At 49.3% G+C, this 14,904-nt stretch overlaps 1 protein-coding gene across 3 annotated transcripts in view; it reads left to right on the top strand.

Moving 5' to 3' along the window:
• TOGARAM2 (TOG array regulator of axonemal microtubules 2) overlaps positions 1-14,904 on the top strand; it is a 71,022-nt gene that overhangs the window by 36,669 nt on the left and 19,449 nt on the right. For 2 of the 3 annotated variants that reach the window (XM_054476646.1, XM_054476645.1), the window contains 4 exons: positions 4,077-4,227; positions 5,066-5,171; positions 6,120-6,355; positions 8,836-8,994. In XM_054476646.1, coding sequence (XP_054332621.1) covers positions 4,077-4,227; positions 5,066-5,171; positions 6,120-6,355; positions 8,836-8,994 — 652 coding nt within the window. The remainder of the gene's footprint in view (positions 1-4,076; positions 4,228-5,065; positions 5,172-6,119; positions 6,356-8,835; positions 8,995-14,904) is intronic. The other variant, XM_054476647.1, reaches the window with a different exon arrangement.

The raw sequence follows: 14,904 nt of genomic DNA, 5'->3' as shown, positions 1-14,904 counted from the left end.
GCAGCCTGGGGTGGTGGTTGCCTTGCCAGAGAGAGAAACAGTGTCAGGGACTCATCATTGTCTATGGGCTGGGCTTGGGACGCAGGATGTCACAACTGGAGTTGTGATGTGCCCAGCCTGTGTGACATGTCCTGGAGGAGTGACCAGTGCACCAGGGCCAAAGACACTAGACAGCAGCACCCAAGGAAGCAGCTGTGAACAGCAGAAAGAGGATGAGAGGATTGGGGAAGACCTCGGTTTCTTTCCTGTTGCTTCATAAAATGTCAGGGCTGGACAGCACTGGCTACAGACGGGAATCAGAGGGTCCAGAGCTTCTACCAGGGCACCTCAGGAATCGTGCCTGGGACATGGGGACGCTCTGTCCCCATTCTACCAGAGGAGCTTCTATTTTGCCTCATTTTTTTTGTATACTGAGCATTCATGTGAGATTTCATTTGGAAAGATTTTGCTACTGAAAAAAACTTAAAAACAGTCAGCTTGGTTCACAGTTTCTTTAAGTGTGGGATGTGATGGTAAATGATCATAGACTAGAGCATAATTTCCATGCTATAAATAATGCCAACTCATCTCCCCTTTCAATTCTCTTTCTATCCTTTCAATTGTCTCAAGTAGAAAGTCTGAATTTGGTGCTAGTCTTTAGCACCTCTCTCTTTATTTTTGTTATTTTTTATAAAGAGAAGAGGTTTAATTGGTTCATAGTTCCACAGGCTGTACAGGAACCATAGTTGCTTCTGCTGCTGGGGAGGCCTCAGGAAACTTACAATCATGGTGGCACCTCTCTTTTTAAACAAGGAGATCTTCTTTTAGGCTCAAAGACAGAAGCTGCCTACAAATTTTTTAGCTAGAGTTTTTAACATTGTTTTACTTTCATTGTAAATATTTATCATATTCTATGACAAACAGTGTTAGTTTATGGTAGTGACAGAAAGTTCCCTTTAAAGTTAAATTCTTTAGGATTCGAAATTCTTTTGTGATTTGAAGAAAAGTACAATGTAAATGAAAGGACAGGCTATTGAGAGATATGGCAAAAATCATGAAAGTGGTAATTGAATGACATGATTGATACTGAGAACTATTGATGTATATAACCCAACCCACACTTTTTTTTTTTTTTTTTTTTTTTTAAGACAGAGTCTCACTCTGTCGCCCAGGCTGGAGTGCAGTGGTGCGATCTCTGCTCACTGCAACCTCTGCCTCCTGGGTTCAGGTGATCTTGCCTCAGCCTCCTGAATAGCTGGGTGCATGCCACCATGGCCCGATTAATGTTTGTATTTTAGTAGAGGTGGGGTTTCACCGTATTGGCCAGGCTGGTCTCAAACTCTCGACCTCAAGTGATTCACCCACCTCAGCCTCCCAAAGTGCTGGGATTGCAGGTGTGAGCCACCATGCCTGGCCAACCCACTCATTTTATAGCAGCAGAACTGAGACCTAGTGATGTAAAGGCCACCCAAGGTCACTCAAGGTCATGGTGCCCCACAGTACCAGCATCTAAAGATCACTAGACTGAGACTTTGGCTAGTGATGCTTGACCCAGGATAGTCTGTTGTCCCTCTTTATTTGAACTGTTTATGTTTGGCGGGTGAGCGGGTAGGTAGAAATACAATCAAGTAGGTTAGGTTGTTGGAGTTAGGAAAAAAAGCCAACATTCTCCTCTTACAACCATCCTGGAAGCTGCATTTGAATCCTCCTCTTCTTGCTCTCTCCTCACGGTGAACAAAGAATCCCTTAACTTGCTGTATAGTTTGGGTTTTTAGTCTGGCTGGAAATGATAGTACTTCAGGATTGTAAACCTGCTTGTCCTCCTGATTCTCCTAATATGTCCTGTGAGGGTGTTGGAAATAAGGGCTAGGAGTCACAAAGAAAATGAGCACTCAAAGGAGTTCACAGCGAGGCAAATTTACTTCCGCAGAAGGCTGCTGCTCATTCTTCTGGTCACTGCGAGAGCACACACAACAAAGGAGGGAAGGGGTTTTTATCCCTAACGCAGTCAGTCCCTACTATTGTGTCCGGTCCCCATTGGCTGGGGTCGGACAGCACAATCTAAGCTGATCCCGACTGGCTACTTCAAATGGAGCAGGGATCGGGGCTCTAGCGGCTGGAAGAGCAGTTTTGGAACTAAGGGCGTCAAATAAGGAACAGATGTGGGTTGTTACAGATTGGGAACTGATGTGGGTGACAGATTGGGAATGGACGTGGGTTACAGATTGGGAGCGGCTGGAAAGTTGTTTACTGTAACTAGGGGCAAGGAGGCAAGGAAGTTAAGCTTTGAAAATAGAGGACAAGCGGGACCTTTGAAGAGGAACTCACTGTTTCCAACAAGGAGCTGGCCTTTCTTGGGAGACTGGGTTGGTTTAGGTGAGCTCAGCTCAGGATCTGTTCAACTTTTCCTGTTGTGTGTGTGAAAAATAGAAATGACTGAACCAGAAGGCACAAATACGAATATGACTGGAAAGCTGTCAGAGGTAGGGCAAAGGGGGAGGCCACACAAACCCTCAAGACACTGGAGGCTGGAATCCCCCTGCCAGTGGCTTTTGTGGGTTTGTTTTTAAATCCAGTGGATGCTAAATGCCCCTGCGGGGTGCGGTGAAGGCGAGGAAGGGGGGCAGCAGGGCAGGAGGCTGTATTGCTCGCTCCAGAAGACTGAGCCTCTTTTTGAGAGTGTTGCAGAAAGCATGTCATTCACGTCCGTGCTGCCCAGGGAAGGACAGGGAGGTTGGATGTTACCTCCTGCCTTTCAGAGAGTGACTGAAATAACTGATTAAGAGACTGTTCCATATGCCAAGGGCAGTACTGAAAAGAGAGTCCAAGAGTGAGGGCTTTGTGTCTCTGCTTTTTTTTTTTTTAATCCCCGGGACTGAGTCTCACTCTGTTGCCCAGGCTGGAGTGCAGTGACATGATCTCAGCTCACTGCAACCTACGCTTCCTGAGTTCAAGCGATTCTCCTGCCTCAGCCTCCCGAGTATCTGGGATTACAGGCATGTACCACTATGCCCAGCTAATTTTTGTATTTTTAGTAGAGACAGGGTTTCACCATGTTGGGCAGGCTGGTCTTGAACTCCTGACCTCAGGTGATCCGCCCGCCTTGGCCTCCCAAAGTGCTGGGATTACAGATGTGAGCCACTGTGCCCGGCTGTGCCTCCACTTTCAGTAAAGGGCTTCCTCTCCACTCAGACTTGCCCAGGACCTCCAGATGTACTGTGACGAAAATCATCCTGGTGGAGGTGAAGCTCAGGAGAAAACTCGCCAGGAAGGAAGATGTGGTAGTGAGAGCTCTGGACTGGGAGGGGGACCTTCTTGTCCTGGCTGTGCTGACAGAGGAGCCGAGGGGCTGTGGAGGGTCCCCCACCCTCTCTGGGCCTCTGAGACCTCAACTGTGTGATCAGGGCATTTGGCTAGACAAAGGCCCTGTAAGATTCCTTCCTGTCCTAGGAGTTTATGATTTCAGCATCTGTCCCCTGGGAAGGAGAGCCTAGAAAACACGACAACCTGTTTGTTGCGGGTCCCTGCGTGTGTGGCTGCGTCTGGACCTTGTGGGTGCCAGTTAGCTACATTGCCTTCCTCCAGCCATCTGCTCTTGGACCCTTCCCTGCTCATGGGCAACCTCACAAAAGGCTGGATAGCAGGAGGGAAGAAGGAGGCACTGACCGTACGGGCCTCTGGTTGGGAATGAGGTTAGACCGCCACCAAAGTGAGTAGGGAGATCATTCATTGATGGCTCAGGGGGCCCCACCCCACCACAGATGGGGCAGGTTTGGAGGTGTCCCCCTGACTGGGGGGTTTTGTCCCATGACATCATGTGGCTTATCACAAGTCTGTTTATAAGAATCACATTGGCAAGGGCAGGAAGGGGAAAAGTCAACCAAAGGTAGAGTTAGGAGGTCTTCATGGGTCCTGGGGAGGGAAGCCCAGGTGCTGGGTTCTTAGCCTCACCAGGCACTTCCCCTTGTACACCCTCCCTGTTAGGTGGGCTCAGGGTGGTGGCACGGCCTCCCATGGTGAGCGGTGGCAGGAGTGGCCACTAGGGCTTTTGCCTGTCCTGCTGCATGAAGCCTGCTGTTTCTTTCTTGTGAATGCAGCTAACTCATTACCTGCGGTGCTCACGGTGGGGTCTCCTGAATGGGAAGAAGAGGAGGAGATGGATCTTAGAGCCTGTAAGGAGTTGAGGCCTTTCTCGAATCCGGAGCTGGGGCTGAGGGATGCACTCCAGTGCCTCAACAGCAGTGACTGGTGAGGAGATGCCTCCCCCATGTGCTGTGTTCTGGCCAGAAGCAGGGGCTGTTGCAGAATAGCTTCTGCCCCTCAACTTCCCTCCTCTCCCACTCTGGGGTTCCAGCACCATGGAGCGTAAAAGCCAGTTTGGATTTTACGTGCATGTAGATATGCGTGCGTGCATATGTGCACGCATACATTTTGTGCGTGCATGTAGATATGCGTGTGTGTTTATGTGCGTGTGTGCATGAGTGTGTGGCGTTCCTGGCTTTATGTGTGTGCCCTGGGACCCTCCAAGCAGCCTATGCATGGCTCTGTGGTGTACCAAAGCCAGGCATGGCAAGGATGCATTTGATTCCACACCATGGGGCCCAGGAAAGGCCGCAGCCCTTTATTTCTCTGAATGAAATTGAATCTGCTCCGAGCGCTCCTCCCGCTGTGGGGACGCAGGACCGTGCAGGACTGTGGTCATGAGCAAAGCGATGCCTCGGGCTCCAGAACATTTGTGAGAAGCCCTCCCTGCCTTTGGTCCTCTCTGTTCAAGTGCCTTTTATTGAAGGTGTTGGCTTTGTGTCAAGGACCCAGACAGGTCCTGGGGGTGGGGAGGTGGGCTTCCATACAGCACTGTCAGAGCTGAGGGCCAGCCAGAGGCCACATAAAACTGGCTTTTACTGAGTGGTTAGGATTCCAGGCCAGGGTGTTACCCCAGGAAACCCTGCTCTGAGGCCATGGAATGGCACCCTGCTGTGGGAGAGGGTGGACCGTGATGGTGTGTGATGTGGGGCCCGTAGTCTGCAGAGGGGTGGGGCTCCTCCCTCCCCACCTGCCTGCAACAGAGCCTGGCCTTGCTTCGCAGGCAGATGAAGGAGAAGGGTCTGGTGAGCATCCAGCGCTTGGCAGCCTGTCACTCGGAGGTCCTCACCGGGAGGCTGCACGACGTGTGCTTGGCGGTGACTGGGGAGGTGAGGCCCCCCAGCCTGTGTGCTGTGCATTTGGCCCCACTGCGGCTGCTCGATGCAGTCCGCTAGCAGCTGTGGAGGGGCCGTGGCTCCAGAAACATAGGGATCCCTGCTTATTTCTCAGCCTTCAGCCACTGAGGTAGGAGGTAGCCACCCATTTCTCAGATTGGAAAACTGAGGCCTAGGGTTCCCTTATTTGTAATCTTTGGGAATGGAAACAATTAGAATCCCATGTGCCCACGTGTCGGCCTGCATGGTCCTCCGTACTCAAAATGCCTAAGGAGGGATGGAGCGTCCAGGGCCAGATCCCCAACTCTAGGGCAGTGGTAGTGTTTCCCAAAGCGTTTCTTTCATGGCTCTGGGCCTTGGTCTAGCTGGGTCCAGAGAGGCAGGAGGCTGCATTTGGTCTCAGCGGAGGCTGTGCCCTGCCTTTCGGAGTGGGCTGCTCCAGTGGGATTGGGGTGGGGATGAATACGGAGGATGCTGTTTTGTTAACACACAGGGGCCTGGGCTGTGTGGGGAGCATCTGCCTTCCTGCATGTGGCCTGGGGTCTCTGTTTCCTCTGCAAAGTGAGGCATCCAGAAAAAATACACTTACGTTCTCCCAGGTTAATTAGAGCCTCCGTCAGCACTACCGCGCTTCTCTTGGTACCTACTTCTCACTTGGTAGTTGCAAAGATCAAATCAGACATTCTTTGTAAAAGTGCTTTGAAGACGGAGGGTGCACATTTCCCATGGGCATGATAACGATGGGGTTAATAATTGAGATGATAACGAAATGGGACAGTTTTGCTCGGAGTGGCTGCAGGGTTTTAGTTTCCAGCGTGGCAAGGCCTAGGTCAGGGGAAGGGTGGGGGTGGAGGAAGAGGGTGGTGCAGGGCCCATTCTCTATGCATCCCAGAGCCCTTGGCAGGGTCCAGCACCCTGGAGGGCCCCTCTCCTCTCTCCAAGGTCACCAACCTGCGGTCCAAGGTGTCTCACCTGGCCATCAGCACCTTGGGAGACCTCTTCCAGGCCTTGAAGAAGAATATGGACCAGGAGGCCGAGGAGATCGCCCGCTGCTTGCTGCAGAAGATGGCGGACACCAACGAGTTCATCCAGAGAGCAGCCGGCCAGTCTCTGAGGGCTATGGTGGAGAATGTGACCCTTGCCCGTTCCCTGGTGGTCCTCACCTCAGCGGGTGTCTAGTATGTGGCTGCCTGTTGTCTCAGGAGTTGGGGAGATCAGGGAGGGTAAGGCAAGGGGAGAGGCCCTGAGATGTGAAAGAAGGAGGGAAGGGTGCAGGGAGGGAGGGAAGCAGGCAAGTGAGGCTGCAGGGCGTCCCTCTGGATGCTAGAGGCCAGGGTGATGGGTCAGAGGTTCAGAGTGAAGAAGGGGTCCACCTCAGACTTCACAGCAGGTGCCTCCCACTTAGCTGGGGGAGGAAGACCCCTTCTTCCCTGTGCCGGGCACCGGGCTTCTCTCCCACCTTTCATCGGCCAGGCCGGGGAAATGCGGGGAGCTCTGGCTGGAAGAAGAGGGGGCTGTTGCACTCCAAAGCTGGGGAGCACACCGTGGCTGTGGGAGTGCCCCGGGAGACAGGGCTGCAGAGGCAGCCTGAGCGTGGGCCCTGGAGCTCCTGCCACCCCCAGGAGCAGTGTTGCTTTCTGATGAAATGTGGGCCAGTGAGAAGAGAAAGTCGCAAAATTTCATTCTCCAGCTTGCCCCACTGGACCTCCTCCTGGGGAGGGGAAGGTATTGAGCTCCTGTTGGAGCCTTTCTGCAGATTTGTTTTCCCTGTCATTAAAAACCCACACTAAAAGCAAAACCAAAAGCATTTCCCAAGCCACTTCTCCCACACAGCAAAAGGCCTCTCCACCCCATAAGTGGATCATGACACCGATGCATGAGGTTTCTCAGTAGCCCCAGGGGCCTGTTGGACCAGCTGGGAGACCTTTAGTAATTGTACCATAGCATACTGCAAAGGGTGAGATCCTGCCCAGCCACATCGCCTGGGTTCACATCCTGATTGTCACTTCACTTCTCTGTGTCTCAGTTGACTCATCTGTAAAATGGGGATAATAATGGTGTCTACCTCATGAGGTTGTTATGAGAGGTAATTGAATTGACTCATGAAAGCGCACTTAGAACGGTGTCTGCCCGTACCTGACATTCACTGAGTGCTTACTGTGTCTATAATTAACTTAGGAGAAATGAATTGTATTTTTTTTTCTGGATGCCTCCCTTTGGCTCAGCTTCCTCACCTGCAGAATGATGATGATAATAGTAGCTGATGAGGTAGATGTGAGATAATGGATAAAAGGTGCTGGCATGGAGGGACAGGCAACTGATCACTGTCAACAAGAACCAGAGTCACGGCTTGTGCATCTGAGTCCGCTGGGATCTTGCTGAAATGCAGATTCTGGTTCAGATGCCAGTGCTGCTGGTCCATGGACCATGCTGAGTAGGGAGAGTTCTGATGTCCCCCCACTGTGTTCCACTGGGGTGGGACTCTAGGGGACAAAAGGGTCAGTGCTTTCTGATGGAGTGTGGACACAGAGGCACTTTGGAAAAGGTGCCATTCTGACAGGTTTCTCTTATAGAGCTCAGGTTCCGCTTGTTATGGTCACCAACTCACCCATGAATCCCTCTTCTCCCTCCTGTCTCAGTTCAGTTCAGCAAACATGCATTAAGCTCCTGCTAAGCACCAGGGATGTGTCAGGCACCAGCACGGCAGTGGGGTTGCCACAGAGGGGGAATCAGGACTCCAGCCAGGACACTAGGTAGGGAATCACCAGGGGCCTGGGGGCAGAGAAGGCAACCAGCCAGCCCTGAGGGGCCTGGAGCACGCAGCTTAGCTTCCGTGGGATCCTGCAGAGGGACAGGCAGTGGATGGAAGCTATGTCCTTCAGCTCTTGTCTCATCCCATCCGTCAAGCCAAGCCCATTCAGCAAGGAGTCCTTACTCCTTGCCTCCACTTTCTTGCCTTCCATTTCCCCTCTGCCCATCGAATGTTGTTCTTGTTTCTGCCTCACCCAAGTACTGTTCTCTGTAAGACCATTGAGGCCTTTTTGTTTCTGGAGATACTTAATGATCACACCTTTCGTCATTATGGATACAGCAGTGAAAAAGAAAAATGAAGCCCCTGTTGTTTTGGAGTTACTTCCTAGTCAAGGGAGACAGATAATCTGGTCCCCGCCCACAGGGAGCTGGCAGCCTGATGGGGGCCCTAAGGGTGTAACTGTACTTCCCTGGGGACAAAGACAGCGCTACCTTGGGTGGTGGGTGGGACGTCTAATTCTGCCTGTGGGGCTGGGGAAGGAAAGAAGAGGAGATACTGGTTAGGTAGGACTTTTCTAGGTGGAGGGAAGATGGAGAAGAGTATTTAGACAAAAGGAAGGATATGTGTGCAGGAAGCTCCCAAGAACAGTATGCATACGGTGTATTGGGGAAAGTTGTGTAGCTTCATGTCACTTTCCTTCCCTCTCCCGTTGTTGCTGTCACCCTATTAGTAGAAAGTGGGTGCTCTTTCCTCAAAGATTCCCCTCAGCTCACATGGGGACAAGTATTTTTGGAGCCTCTGGCTGGCATGAAGCATGGGTCTGCGATGGTAGATCCATGTTTGCCAGCCTGGGGACTTCCACACCACTATCCTGAGACTGACCCCTGGGCCATGATTTCCTTTCAGCCACCGGAACCCCTTGATCCGGAAATACGCGGCTGAGCACCTCTTAGCTGTGCTGGAGCAGATCGGCGCTGAGAAGCTTCTCTCAGGCACCAGAGACAGCACAGACATTTTGGTGCACAATCTGGTGAGGCTGGCCCAGGACTCCAACCAGGACACCAGGTAGGGCAGGGCCAAGGGCCTGGGGGCAGACAAGGCAACCAACCAGCCAGCCCTGAGGGGCCTGGAGCACACAGCTTCAGCTTCCCTGGGATCCTGCAGAGGGACAGGCAGGTGGGCAGAAGCTATGTCCTTTCCTTTCAGCTCTGGTCCCATCCCTTCCGTCAAGACAAGCCCATTCAGGGAGGGGTCCTTACTCCCTGCCTCCACTTTCTGGTCTTCCATTTCCCCTCTTACCCATTGAGTGTTGCTCTTGTTTCTACCTCACCCCAACACCGTTCTCTGTAAGACCATTCAGGCCTTTTTTTCTGGAGATATTTAATGATCACTCTTTTTGTTATTAAGGACACAGCGGTGAATAAGAAAAATGAAGCCCCTATTGTCTTGGAGCTTACTTCCTAGTCGAGGGAGACAGATAATAAATAAATAATTATGGTAATTTTAGATACATATCAGGGATATAAAGAAAAAATAGGCCGGATGTGTTCATACCTGTAATCCCAGCACTTTGGGAGGCCAAGGCAGGAGGATTGCTTGAGGCCAGGAGTTTGAGACCAGCCTGGGCGACATAATAAGATCCTGTCTCTACTTAAAAAAAAAAATGCTAGGGGTGGTGTTGCACACTTGTAGTCCCAGCTACTGAGGGGCTGAGGTGGGAGGATCTCTTGAGCCCAGGAGGTAGAGGCTGCAATGCAATGGAGTTGGTGGGGGGGTGCGGCTGCTTTAGACTGAGGGTTCAAAGAGCCTTTTTTAAGAGTGACATTTGAGTTGAGAGCTGAACTGCTGGCTACACAGAGCCGGGCTCTTTGAGGATCAGGCAAAGGAAATGTCACAGAGGCCACTGGATGGGAACAAACTTGGTGTCCAAGGGTGGGGACGGCCAGCCTGGTGGAGCACAGTGAGTGAGGGGTGGGGATGAGGGTGGGCAGCAGGCCCAGGTCAGGGACATTCTCTTAGGCCAAGGTCAGGAGTTGGGATTTTGGGTGGTGTGTGATTGGAAGTCACTGGAGGGTTTTCTTAGTGGGAGTATGAGGAGGTGTTGGAGGATTTTAAGCAGGAGAGTGAGAGGATCTGGTCGACTGTCTTCAAAAGCTAGGGCTGGAGCCCAGTTCCTCACACTCCTCAGTTCAGGGCTTATTGCTACCACATCCGTTTGGATGAGTGTGTAGGTCTCCACCCCTCACTCCATCCTCGCCCCAACTGGAGACCGTGTGGCACCTGTCAAGGCTCCAGAGGCCATGCCCACCCTGGATGGGTGAGCTCCAGGCCAGACATTCTCGTAGGGTACCCACGTCTGAGGGTGCTCCCTGAGGGATGTAGTGCCTGCGGTTCCTCCCGTTCTCCCCTGCTGCAAACCTTGCTGCGTGGCACCTCCTCGGACGTGCCCAGGAGCAGGACCGTGGGTCAGATGCATGTGTGCGCTCCAGCAGCCCCGCCCTGCCTGGGGTCCGCATCTGCCTCCCTCCTGCCCAGCCTCTCAACATGTGGCAATTTCTGGATTTCTAATTTTTATCCATCTAATGGGTAGAAATGATAGCTCATCATTGTTTTAGAGTGCTTTGACCCCCTGCTTATTAATAATGAGTTTGAGTGTTTCTTTACACACGTGTTAGCCTTTATAATTTTAAAAAAAGCCTCTCTGGCTGCCACAGGACTGGTAGTGAGAGAGAAAGGCAGGAAGAACAGCAGATGATGGCTGCCCCACAGTCCAGGCAAGAGGGGCTGGAGGTTCAGACTGGAGAGTGGTGGGTGGCTTCGGGTGTATTTTGAAGGCAGAGCCAACAGGATGCAGGTGGTAAGGGTTTCAAAGACGAACTGAAGATGCTCTTAAGTTTTTACCCTGAACAATGGCGAATACTAGTGCCATTTGCTGAGATGAGGAATATCAGTGAAGAAGTGGAAGGTTTTGCTTACTCCTGCAAGAATGGCCATAATCAAAAAACCAAAAAATAATAGATGTTGGCGTGGATGTGGTGAAAGGGAACACTTCTACACTGCTGGTGGGAATGCAAACTAGCACAGCCACTATGGAATACAGTGTAGAGATTCCTTAAAGAAGTAAAGGTAGAACTACCATTCGATCCTGCAATCCCACTACTGGGTATCTATTGGGTATCATCATATGAAAAAGATACTTGTACACGTATCGTCATATGGAAAAGATACTTGTACATAGCAACACAATTCTCAGTTGCAAAAATGCGAAAACAGCCCAAATGCCGCATCATCAATCAACGAGTGGATAAAGAAACTGTGATATGTATGTATGTATGTGTGTATACACACACACACACACACACACACACACACACAATGGAATACTACTCAGCCATAAATAGGAATGAATTAATGGCATTTGCAGTGACCTGGATGAGATTGGAGACTATTACTCTAAGTGAAATAACTCAGGAATGGAAAACCAAACATCGTATGTTGTCACTCATAAGTGGGAGCTGAGCTATGAGGATGCAAAGGCATAAGAATGACATAATGGGCCGGGCGCGGTGGCTCACACCTGTGATCCCAGCACTTTGGGAGGCCGAGGCGGGCGGATCACGAGGTCAGGAGATTGAGACCATCCTGGCTAACATGGTGAAACCCCGTCTCTACTAAAAATACAAAAAATTAGCCGGGTGTGGTGGCGGGTGCCTGTAGTCCCAGCTACTTGGGAGGCTGAGGCAGGAGAATGGCGTTAACCCGGGAGGCGGAGCTTGCAGTGAATCGAGATCGCGCCACTGCACTCCAGCCTGGGCGACAGAGCAAGACTCTGTCTAAAAAAAAAAAAAAAAAAAGAGTGACATAATGGACTTTAGGGACTCAGGAGAACTAGTGGGAAGGGGGTGAGGGATGAAAGACTGCAAATAGGGTTCAGTGTATACTGCTCGGGTGATGGGTGCACCAAAATCTCACAAATCACCACTAAAGAACTTACTCATGGAACCAACCACCACCTGTTCCCCAATAACCTATGGAAATAAAAAATTAAAACAAAAACAAGCAAACAAAACATTGCCTGGCCGGGCGCAGTGGCTCACATCTGTAATTCCAGCACTTTGGGAACCCAAGGCAGGTGGATCTCTCTTAAGCCCAAGAGTTTGAGATCAGCCTGGGCAACACAGTGAAATCCTGTCTCTACAAAAAATAGCAACATATTAGCCAGGCATGGTAGCATGTGCCTGTGGTCCCAGCTACTTGAGAGGCTGAGATAAGAGGATCGCTTGAGGCCAGGAGGGACTGGTTGCGGTGAGCTGAAATAGGGCCATTGTACTCCCGCCCGGGCAACACAGTGAGACCATATCTCAAAAAAAAAAAAAAAAAAAAAAAAAAAATCACAAATCACATTGCCATTAAACTTGGGGCAAATACTTTGAAGAGTGAGTTTAGGGGGACTGGAGGAACGGGATGAAATGTCTATAAACAGCCATTCTTTGTGTAGCATCTACTAGAGCATCTAGTATATAATAAAGTGTTGTGTAACTCTGCCATGCAATGAGAAAAAAAAAGGACGTAGAAGGTTTTAGTTTGTTTGTTGGTTTTAAATGGTTGTTAGAGGGATGGAAGTCAAGGTCTAAAGTCTCTCCAGGTCTGCTACTACTCTCCATTCTGACCTCTCCCTTACACTAGATGATGGTGACGACATTTCCTTTTCCTTCCTAGAACTCTGTCCTTCCCGGTTTCCATGACACTGTACTCCGGGGATTCTCCTTGTCCCTCTGCGACCATTCTGCCCCTGACTGCCACCTGAGTGTAGGTGCTGCCAAGGTGTCTTTAGTCCTCATCTCCCTCTCCTGGCTTTCACTTCTGGTGGCTCCAGCCACCAGCAAAGTTGGAGCCTTCTCAATTCTTGCCTTCCAGTCCAGACCCTTCTTCGAGCATCAGTCCCCTATTTCTAAAGCCTCCATGGGACCAACCATCTGATGTCCTATGCCATCTGCAGTGCTGAGTGTCCCTAAATGAACTCATTGCCTCCTCTCCAAGTCTGCCTCTCTGTGTTCTCTCTATCGTTAAAAGTGACTGTTATTTACTGAGCCACCCAAGAGGCACAATGGGGACTCCCATACTTCATTGATTTCAAGACACACATCCTTCCCTGGTTTTAATATCTTTAAAATTGGCATGTATCTTACAATGACAGGCATTTCACAGTTGCTGTTGGGTTTCAGTTGAGCTAGGCAGTGATTATGACATAGGTATTTTTGTAGTTTTAAGAGATGGGGTCTTGCTATATTGCCCAGGTTGGAGTGCGGTGGCTATTCACAGGTGTGATCATTGCACACTACAGCCTTGAACTCCTGGGCTCATGTAATCCTCCTGACTCAGCCTCCCAAGTAGCTGAGACAACAGGTGTGCACCACTGTGCCCAGTTTATGATGTAGTTATACTATCTGCACCTTCACAAACTTAGTCATTGTTGCTCAGAGTATTATTTTGTGAATTAAATTTTCCATTGTAGGAACTACACTATGAGCCTTTCTTTGTAAATTTTTAAATTTATTTTCAGAAATGATTTTTGGATGCTCTCTGGAGAATCATTGAGTTTAAGCTGTTTAAAGTTTCTTAGAAATATTACACTATTGTTTGCAATTGAAATGAACCACTATTGTATATGAGAAAAAGCATGACAACATCAGTGGATATCCATTAGATATCAGTGAAGCAAATTCTCACTGTGGAAGGAATGACCAAGTCCCACATTTTTTGCAAAGCAATCACTGAGAACTTTACCTGACCTAAGGAAGAAAAATAATGACAAGCAATGCTATCTTCCGTTTCTGAGATAGCACATAGAAAGATTGCCCTCATACATGGGGCAGTGTCATTGGAGGCTATGGAAATCACCAGTTTTTACTTTTCTGATTTTCCTTAGTGGAAAATAAAGTAAGGGCACCTTTTACAATTAATGGAGTCTTAGGTTTGAATGAAATATGATTTAAGATTTTAGATGCTTCCTGTTTCACTTCCAACCAGCTACCAAATCCTGTGGTTTCCATCTTCTCAGCAGCTCTTGATCTGACTGTGCTTCCTTATCCTCACTGTACTGCCTGATTTCAGGCCTGCACCATCTTTTTCCTGGGCTACTATGGTGGCCTCCTAATAAGTCTCCTGGCCCCTAGCCTTGTCTCCACCGATCCATCCTCCACACTGCTGCTAGAGACATTTTGACTGATGTACAAATTGAATCATTCTTCAGCTTCCTATTGCATGCAAACTGAAGTCTAACTCCTTCATGTCTCCCTAAACAGGGTCCTGTGTTCTCCTCTGGCCTGTCTGCTTCCTGTGTCCAACCCCTGCTCACTATTCTCCAATATATCCCCCTGCTGACATGTCACACTGTGTTATAGACCTAAATAACCCTTTTCCTCTGACGTATCCCAAATCCCACCCCACTTGTGAACTCCTACTTATCTGTTGAGCCCCAACACAAAGGTCACCTCTTCTATGAAGCCCTCCTTGATTCCCTCACCTGCCACCACTGTTCATCAGGTAGATTGACTACACCCTCCTATATTGTCCCACTTTACCCTTTCTCAGACTTCTAAATGTTCCATATTAGAACAAAATTGAGTACACTTTGGTATAGCCATTCAATGGAATATTTTGTAGCCATTAAAAAGTATGTTTATGGAGAATTTTAAGGGACTTGGGAAGATGATTAATGAATGATAAAGTGAAAAAGCTGAATACAACTTGTATATACATTCTGAAATCAACTAGAAAGTAAATGCCACATAAAAAAGACTATAGGAAAATATGTAAAAATTTAATAGGGATTTTCTCTTGGTAATGGGATTATGGATGATGTTTATTTTATTAATCTATTTTTTAACTGGGTAGGGATTGCTTTTGTAATTAGAAAAAGTATTAAAAACTCTCTTTAATTAGGGAGATTATGTAAAGCTGTAAAGCAAATTT

The sequence above is a fragment of the Pongo pygmaeus genome, chromosome 12 (genome assembly GCF_028885625.2).
Source record: "Pongo pygmaeus isolate AG05252 chromosome 12, NHGRI_mPonPyg2-v2.0_pri, whole genome shotgun sequence".
Taxonomy (NCBI): Eukaryota; Metazoa; Chordata; class Mammalia; order Primates; family Hominidae; genus Pongo; species Pongo pygmaeus.
The sequence above is the reverse complement of the archived record's forward strand: the minus strand, read 5'-3'. Positions and strand labels throughout refer to the sequence as shown.